General features: G+C 39.5%; 1 protein-coding gene across 2 annotated transcripts; it reads right to left on the reverse strand.

Moving 5' to 3' along the window:
- Nucleotides 1-751: 751 nt before the first annotated feature.
- On the reverse strand, nt 752-9,547 carry tmem235b (transmembrane protein 235b). Of its 2 annotated transcripts, none has more exons than XM_085465811.1 (4): nt 9,296-9,547; nt 9,134-9,205; nt 8,887-9,024; nt 752-991 (listed from the first exon to the last, which is right to left on the reverse strand). In XM_085465811.1, exons 1-4 carry the CDS (start codon nt 9,471-9,473, stop codon nt 762-764), a joined length of 618 nt encoding a protein of 205 aa, XP_085321937.1. In that variant the 5' UTR covers nt 9,474-9,547; the 3' UTR covers nt 752-761. The 2 variants fall into 2 exon arrangements, with proteins under 2 accessions (XP_085321937.1, XP_085321936.1); XM_085465810.1 differs by having other exon boundaries at nt 9,125-9,205.
- Nucleotides 9,548-9,613: the final 66 nt, after the last annotated feature.

Consider the following 9,613-nt stretch of genomic DNA (forward strand, 5'->3'; position numbering starts at 1 on the left):
AAGGACTGACATACTTGTGTTACCTTTCTCTGGCCCCTTTTTGATTTTTTGGGTTAAAAACTACTAGAAAATAGTTATTATAACAGCAAAACTTGGTTTAAGTGTATCTATTTATTTTCCATGTAGTTAATTTCATACTGACACGAGATTAATTATGCAATAAACTTTGCATTGGATTTAAAATTTGTTACAGAGACACCAAAAGAACATGAGAAATGGGACAGCAAGTTGGCTCAGTGTTGTAGTCGCACTGAACACTAATACAAAAACGTGTAACTTATGTAGAACAGTGTTAAACAACACATGAGACTTACTGAAAAAAAGGTTTCACTTTTCATCAAATTAATCTGCATGACAAAAGTCTCTCTCTCATATATATATATATTAACATATATATTAACAAACAAAGCGACTCATATGAGATAAGTTAAAGAAACATTATATTATAGTGAATTGAAAGCTTGTCAGTTTAGTTTGGGACAACAGTATGATCAACAGATACACTCCGTGTATGAGGTGCAAATTCAACCCCCACCACAAGAGGGCGTCATTGGTCAAATGTAATTGACAGTATAAAGCCGCCTCCTTACTTGGACCTCATCGTCAGAAAGTCAGAACTGCCCAAACTGAAGGAAAATAGATCCATAAAACAGTTCGCTCCACATCAATTTTTATGATAGCCTTTGGAGTCTGTGTGAAGGTAGAATCACACCGCATCGTCATCCTTTCCTTTCTCTAGTATTCACACTGCACTGATTATGTTAGGCCATGATGGGACTGGTGTGCTGGAGCTTGGCCATTTGTGCAGCTGTAAGCAACAGTACTCCAGTGAGGAGCTCCAGGCCGTAGGAGAGCCAGGCTAGACCGAAGGACCAGCCGAAAGACGTGTGAATGTAGGCCAGACCCTCCTGACCCACCAGCCTCTCAGTCTCAGCCAGTGCCTGGTTCGAGTAAATGATGTAGAGACTGGCGCCGCACATAGTCAGCAGACCTGGAGATTCACACATATACACACAGGAAGAGGCAAGTAAGTTCAGGGTCTTCAGATTCAAAGCAGTCAAAACTGGTATATTTAAAGTATATAGTTAGAGCTGGATCAGGGAACTCTGAATCCTCCCTTTGTTTTGGCTGCTGGGGGCTTCCCATGCTGCAGTAAGTGTTTCTTCACTCACCTCTTTTCACAATATGTGGCTTTACACCACTCTGCATTTATTCATTATAGTTATTATTAATTTCTGACTCTCTTTCACAGAATGTATTTTGTCCCATCTTCCTCCCCTCACCCCCAACTGGTCGTGGCAGTTGGCTGCTCCTCCCTGAGCCTGGTTCTGCTGAAAGTTTCTTCCTGTTTAAAGGGAGTTTTTTCTTCGCACTATTGCCATGTGCTTGCTCATAGAGGGTCTGATTGTTGACATTTTCTCTGTATTATTTTAGGGTCTTTACATTACAGTATAAAATACTTTGAGGTAACTGTTGTTGTGATTTGTATATTTATAAATAAAACTGCATTGAATTGAAAATTGAATCAGCTGAAAATAGTTTTTTAGTCCTAACACTAGAGCTGGGCGATATGAGATTTTTTCATATCACGATATGTTTTTTTCATTTCAGGCGATAACGATATCTATCACGATATAAGCCAAATAACTATATTTGTAAGATTTAAATGTGCCGTTGCTCACAAGTAAAATGTGAAATAATCAGCAGCTTGTTTTTAAATATTTATTTCCCATAATAAGTTCAACAGGGTAGATGTACTTAAGGAACATGAGACTTTTTCAGATAAATAAAGGCAAATATTGCAAACTACACAAAAGGCAGCCGCTAAAGCGTTTAAGTTTCAAAATAGAACAAACGAAACAGACTAAATTGTCAATTCCACTTAGAAATAAAGTATTAATTCTAAAAATAAATCTTAGTTTGTTTTACAGAAGAACAGACAAAACTGACTAACTTTTGTCAATATCAAATAAACTGAGAACTAAAAGGAAATTCTCAATCTCTCCTTGTTGTATAGCTTAGCTTTTCAAACAGTTTTAACAGTTACTTTAGTCTGACAAAAGCCGAATGATGAATTAGCGCTTCCAGTCAGAGACTGAGGCTACGTCCACACGTACACGGGTATTTTTGAAAACGGAGATTTTCCGTTTTCGTTTTAAAAAATAATCCCGTCCACACATAAAGGGAGAAATGAAAGAAAACGCTGCTATGAACATGCCAAAGCAGCAGGTGGCGCTAGATTCCTAACCGTGCAGAAATGTTGGCCAATCAGAAGTCTAGAAGCCTCGGTGGGAAAAAGTAAACAAAACTGGGGCATAGAAGCAGAACCGAGTCGTATGTGTGGACGGACAGTAACTGTGTGTATATGTAAGCATTTAAACACTGCAGAGAGTAGAATTAACAGTATTGTAGAAATTCATTTCACCGAAACAATAACGTGGCGCACAGTGTGACGCATGCACCAGTTTATTGTATTTCCAGACTTGCTTTCGGCACAATTTACAGTGCACGCTACTCTGTTTTTTGTCAGACTTGAAATAGCCGAAATACCTTCACACTACGGAACTTCTATGGCTCTTCCGTTCGACAATCTCTCCGGCATTGGAACCATCATCTGTTTTCTCTTCGGTCACGCTCTGTTGATTTTTCTAGTCGGCACACTCATTTCCTCCATTATGCGCTGGCTCCATTACCCGCTGGCTGCTTCCCAAACAAACACACGTGCGGCTTGGCACTTGTGCTGTACGTAACAAGTCACGCGACGTGACGCTGCGGCTGTGATTGGTTCGGCTCTGCGCTACTGAATTTGGATCGGCTGACCTTTTTTTTTTTTTTTTTTTTTTTTAAGAGGACAAGAGCGGCGAGGTCTATCGCGATAGCTTAATTTCTCTATCGAGTAAAAGTTATATCGCGATACATATCGTTATCGTTCTATCGCCCAGCTCTACCTAACACTACTTCTTTTGTCCCCCACTTAAACTGGAAACACTACACACCGTTCTCAGACATGCTGAATTTTTGGCTAATAGCTCTTTCAGAATCACCTCGTCGGTGCAAAAATACTATTTTATGTCTGTCAGAGAGTGTTATCGTTGGCATTTTTTTGTAGATTGACTAAAGTAATGGGAACAAATTACATTCAACTGGTTTTGAAAAAGATTGCACAAAACCATTTTTTGCTTCTTAGAAGCAAAAAAATAACTTAGATGAATGAGGGGTGGTTACTTTTTGTCCAGATTTAGTGTCACATTCACTTAACATTTTCTCCAACAAAATGTTTTCATCAGTGTGGCCAATTATGACATGAAAAATTATTGATTATTACTGAGAGGCCTTTTTGTCTAAATCGTCATACTGATTAGTTTTATGAGTTTTATTCTGAGCTGATAATAAATTCCCAATTTCTCTGCCCTTATTATAAAAGTTATGTTAACATCTAACTGACATTTCAGTGCTTGTAAAGAGCTCAGTCTCTGCAAAGCAAATAGGAGCTGTGATATCGACTGTATGAATTAGGAAATGAAACAGAAAGTTCAGACGTAGCAGGAGGAGAGGAGACAGATTAAACCCAGACTTTTAGCTCAATAGATAACCTGGGATTTAAGTTGGCTTCCTTTATGGAACTGAAAGCTTTGCATTTTCCTCGATCTCAAGTTTAACAAACTCAGAGTTTTCACCAAACCTGCATCCTGTATCAGGGTTCTGGGCGAGATAGATAAAGGAAATCCTTATTTGGATCTGCTATTAGTTTGGTTCCAGGTTTAGAGGTGACAATAAATTATATACCCCGTTGAGGAGGATAGCATTTTAGAAGCAAACACCTGCACAAGCTGGCATCGTACTCCAGCAATTCTGAAGCGGAAATGTGTTCTAGTCAGAGCTCTGTGCTGAGAGCTGAGAACGGTAACTCATGAAGCTGCCCAGAATCTCATATTATGAGAGACCGGAACAGCACTGACGCATGGATTGTCTGTTATTCTACTCATCAGAGACTAGACTGAGACACACACACCCACACATACACACACACTGTTCCACAGTGTTGCTATTGGAAACCCTTTTAATTCTGACAGCTTGCTACTGGTTTTAAGGGGATGCAAATGAAGCTACCCGGGGCGGGACTAATAAAGATTTTATTACAATTACACCCCAAGGTGCAACAAACTAGGAATATGATGAGGAAACCGCATCTGACGCCTCATTTTTATGCACTTTGCCAAGAAACAAATAGAGAGACAGGAAATGATTGAACTGCAGCGCATATAGGAAAGACAACTTTTACCATAATAGAGATAAGGAAGTCAAGTAATGGAATAATTTTTCATCAGGTGTGTAATCAGTTTTAATGATTGAGCAGACAGCTAAAAGAATAAATAAAAAAATAGAAATAAAGAAATCAAATCAAAGATATATTTTATTCAGTGTAAAAACTATCGCTTTTCATTATATCCTGTAACAGGACGTGAGTGTCACTGAAGTTTAGATTAGATTTAGTTAGAATAGGCATCTTAATGTCAAGTTGGTTCGCTTCTTTTGTTCGATATCTTAAGAGATTAATAGACTGTCTTGAATTTTTTTTTTTTTTTTTACAGACATTAGACCAAATATTCACCAACTGATTGTGCAAAAATGAGAGTGCCTACGTAATAACACTAGTATCTGCTCAAATAACCACTTTTATTTGCCATCTTACAAATCGGGGGATTTATTGAAAAGAAACAGCTACTAAAGTCTTGAGGGACTTTTCATTTCTTTAGAGATTGCTACAAAAATGGTAAAATAGTTGCAGAGATGTATCGAAACATCTGCAAAGACATATAGAAATGCAGTAAATAAAGCAAAAACAGAGTTGGTACAATTCTAATGAGTTGAAATGAAAGTCAATATTTGATACGATCACTTCAACATAACCCTTAAGCAGCTTTTTGCCCCTTGAAAGGCTTCTAGGAGTGATCCTTAAAGCTCTTTCTGAACTAAGAAGTTTCATTAATGTTTCAGGCCTACTGATTGAATGAACACATGGAAACTATTGACATTTGCTGGGGTGTTTGGGATTATTGTCATGCTGAAAAATGAACCCATTTCTAATTAAGATGTTTTCCAGATGGTGGATCAAAAGCTGATGATACATTTTTGCATTTAGAATTCCATCAGTTTTAAAAAGATCCTGAACACGACTAGCTGAAATGCAGCTCCAAACCATCATGTTTTACAGATCGCTATGGACACTCACTGTTGTACCTCTATCCTGACCTCCACCAAACAGATTGATGATTTTAACCAATGGCTGAAATTCATCCCAACCGTTTTTCTTGTTTTTCTAACTTAAGAATGATTTCTTGACAGCCACCCTTACATTGAGCTCATTTCTGATGAGGCTTCATCAAGGGTCAGATACAAACCTCCACTTGTCCAGTTTTTGAATTTTTTAAGGACACACTGCAAACCACGCTGAGATAGGCCAAGTTTTTAGCTAATAGCTCTCTGTGAATCACAAAAATACCACAAACTGCATTTCCTTCTCCATTTTTCATTGGTTCAGCTAGATTTAACAGAAACTGGAACAAAAGTTTCTTGTTAAATTGTTGTTTATTTGTAGCCACAACACTGTCTCAGTTAAGTATGTTTTTATGCTTGAATGATTCATAGATCAGTGTTATGTGGCTTAACAGATAAAAAACATTCCCCTGAAATTTTGAAGTTACGAGGATCGGACTGAAAATGAGTGAAAAAGCTGTCAATGTCCAAAGAAAAACTTTGAAAGGCCTTCAGAAAGCCTCAAGAACTGTTGCTCACGACCACTTTTTAAAAAAATGACAAGAAAGTGTGAATGCTTGGATGCAAAATATTAAGAGTGGGTCAAGACTTACTACAGAAATGTTTCTGTTTTTAACCCCTCTTCTGCTGCTGAAGCATTTGTTTTAATGTCACATTCAGGCACTGCAAATCAGACAGCAACAGAATGCCATTCATAGTTATTTACTCATAAACACGGTTTGTATCCAGCACTGAAGCGCCGTTGCCATGGGGGTGTGTGTGCTCAGTCTGGAACAATGTTAAAGTGGGCGGTCAATGTAAACATCTGCACGAATGCCAAGGCCCGAGGCTTCTCAGGAGAACGCTGCACTGAGATAACCAATATTAGCCGTTGGTAATTTTAATTTTGGTTGTGTTGTGCAAATGAACAATTAAAGACTTCATCCTGTAATATAGCAAAACTCTTGTTGTCTTCCTCATCACACTACGTTACAATCGTGTTCATAAATGCACTGCACGCTTACTAATGGGCTAACTCTAAAAATACTCCGACATTAAAAGTTAATTAAATGCTTACAACTAAGAGCAGCAGAGCGCCCAACGACAGAGCAGAGTGGCAAAATCGAGAGAGATTAAGAAATGCCCGGCTCGGAGGCTGAGGTCTTTTAAAAAGTCCAACAGTCAACAAGTTCACAAGATGACTCCAATCTAATTCAAGACTTTATTTTATTCCACACTTAACCATGTGCTGCTTGTTAAAGTGAGACTATGAAGAGTCTGTTTAAGTATGTGTTTGTCTATCACAAGGTCCCATTTATGGAGGTCATAAGGCGTTGGCAGAAAAGCGCCCAGGAGATCCAGAAGCTCAGGCGCTAGGTTTATGCAGACAAGAATAACTTAATTACTGGAAATAGCTAGATTAAGAGAATGGCATTAACAGTAATCTAACTATTTCACATTTACAGCTTTTTGAGCTACTAAACTAATAATCACTGTAGGTGCATGATACATGACATCTTAACACTTTCTGTCTTAGTTGTGACCTGAATGCCACTTTTATTACAGTTTCCTGTTTTTTAGTTTTTCAGTTTTTTCTGTTATCGCCCGGCACAGATTCAATACACACCAAAAAGAAACAGCTCTGTGGTCTGTAACTGTTTAATTCAAAAGTCAAATGAGTAATTCAGCTCTAACTAAGCTATTCTTACTCAGATCATGTTCTGAATTTGGATCAGATAACCAGGTTCAACATTTTACATGGCGGCTGAAACATTTGGAATATTATCTTCGTCTTGTTTGTCTCTTTCACAACTGGGGTGTCTTAACACATGCCAGTTTGCTCCGGCCATCTTTTTGAGGCAAACGGTCCTCACTGATTAATGATGCGATGAGAACATTATCAATTTCAGCAAACCCACTGAAGCTGAATTATAAAGCTTTAAAATTTAAGATGTGCTGAATTTGAAGCAGGAACAGTAGTTTAGGGGAGCAAAATCGAAAGATGTGTGCTAAAAGAGGCAGCCTGACCTTTAATCTGTGTAATTCATACAGTCATTGGCCATTTTGTTAGGTAAGCCTCTTCAAATGCTTGTTAGCGGAGGAGTCGGTTGATTGAGGGGCTGATGAAGAGGATGCAAAAGACCCACAGTAAGCAGAGAAGACCTAATTATCTGGTCATGTAACAGCAACCTGATGCACACTGCATGGAGACATGGTCAAGACGACCTGCTGAAGTTCAAGCTGAGCATCAGAAAGGTGATTTAAGTCACTTTGAATGTGGCATAGTTGTTGTTGCCAGAGCAGCTGGTTCAGAAAACTGCTGATCTGCTGGGATTTTCATTCACAACCATCTCCAAGGTTTACAGAGATTGTATCAGTGGTTCAGGCTGCTGCTGTTGGTGTAATGTTGTCTGGATCATTTTTCGTTTTTGGCATGATCACAGTGTACCCATCTTCTATTGGCTGCTTCCAGCAGGATAACGCATCATGTCACAAAGCTCAAATTATCTCAAACTGTTTTCTCAAACATGACAGTGACTTCACTGTACTCAAATGGCCTCCACACTCAGCAGATCTCAATCCAATAGAGCACCTTTGGGATGTGGTGGAACAGGAGAGTCTCATCATGGAAGTGCAGCCAACAAATCTGCAGCAACTTTGTGATGCTGTCATGTTAACATGGACCAAAAATCTCAGAGAAATGTTTCCAGCACGTTGTTGAATCTGTGCTCTGAAGGCATAATGAGGTGCAACGCAGTACTAGCAATTTGTGCCTAATGAAATGGCCATGGTTGTATACAGATACACAGACATGCTGTTACAAAACCACTGCGATTCCTTAATAACAGCACACTAATTCATATTTTCCCCTCCTGTCAGAAGTTAATTATTAATAAATGTTGCAGAGTTAATAATCACAAGTCAATCAAAACGATTCCCTAAGTAATGCTGTGTCGTTATTAAGACAGCTTACATTTCTGGAGTGAAGTTTTGCTTAAAGATAATTTTTTGGGGAGAGCAGTATCATCGTCAACATATGGTTACATGTAGTTTTTACTTAATTCCAAATGCGATGCATTTCATGTATGAATGAAAGAATTTCTATAGTCCGAATTTACTGCATAATACAGTGTTTATGAAAATAATGACAACTGCAATATAAAATTCTCATTGAAAGTAGATTTCTTAAAACCCATATCTGCTTGTAGTCCATTTACGTGTGCCACATATGAGTCATGACCTATATTTGTAATACTTCTGTGGTCTAACTGACTCATGTGCAGGTCTCATGATGCCCAATAAACACGATGTGAAATTACAGACTATATAAAAAGTACAAAGTGTTAGACGGACACGTTTGGGTGATTGATTGCGCAGTCTCTTTCGGATAGAGCTCTCTGGCCACACTGGCCTGTGGCAATTGTGTTTTAATGGATCAGAATTGAATGGAGGGTAAATGGATGCACTAAAGCCCTTAGCAACTAAGTGTTTTCCGTTTTCACACACCGCAGTGCCCTCACAAAGCGGCTGACCTCACGCGTATTCAATACTCAGAGCTGGACATCCGGACCGATCTTCGTGGGTCTAAGGTTAAACAGATCAGAGTAAATAAAGTGAACCCGAACTTACTGCAGATGAAGAAGTACGACGCCGTGCCGGTGAGGAGGATCGGGCTACGAGCCAGGGAGCTGACCAATCCACAGATGCCTCCAAAGAGCAACAGAACCAGGCTGAGGGGAAGCATCACCACAATTGCACTGTGCATGTCTGGGTAGAAACAGATGGATTATGGAGCATCAGCGGAGTTATAGCTGCCTTGACAGTGAAAGTTCATTAGCAGAAAAGCTGGTGGTGTTTCTGGACTCACTCAGCATGCGCAGCTCGGTATCGGAGACCCCGGAGTAGTCAACTGTGAACGAGTCGATAGAGCCCGTGTGCATCTTCCCACCTGAATATCACATTTAACAACACGGTGATGTTGGTTGAGGGTTTAGATCTCAGCATTTAGAGGCAAAAGTTAAGAAAAGTGGCAGCCTACCTTCGTTGATGCTCCACAGTCCCGAGTGGGAACTCATGTTCTCAAAGTCGCTGACATTCATGGGATTCATTTCTATAATGTACCAATAATCGGTGCCGAGGGAAGTGGCCAAAAAGGCAAAGCTTAGCATCCCGCAGATGCCAGCTGCGATAACGAAAGCGCCAAAAGATACCTTCATCTTGGACAGGTTAAGGTTTGAGACACGCGTGAAACTCGGTGGCTTCAGCTCATGCGTAACGGAGGTCTTCTGCTGTCGAGTGTGCTTTGGAGTGCTTTTACGCACTCATCACCGCCGGCTAAGTAATCAGGAAAAAATAT

This window comes from Copadichromis virginalis, linkage group LG8 (assembly GCF_057382275.1).
Source record: "Copadichromis virginalis isolate Kocher_CV1m ecotype Utaka linkage group LG8, C_Virginalis_male_GT1.1, whole genome shotgun sequence".
Lineage (NCBI taxonomy): Eukaryota > Metazoa > Chordata > Actinopteri > Cichliformes > Cichlidae > Copadichromis > Copadichromis virginalis.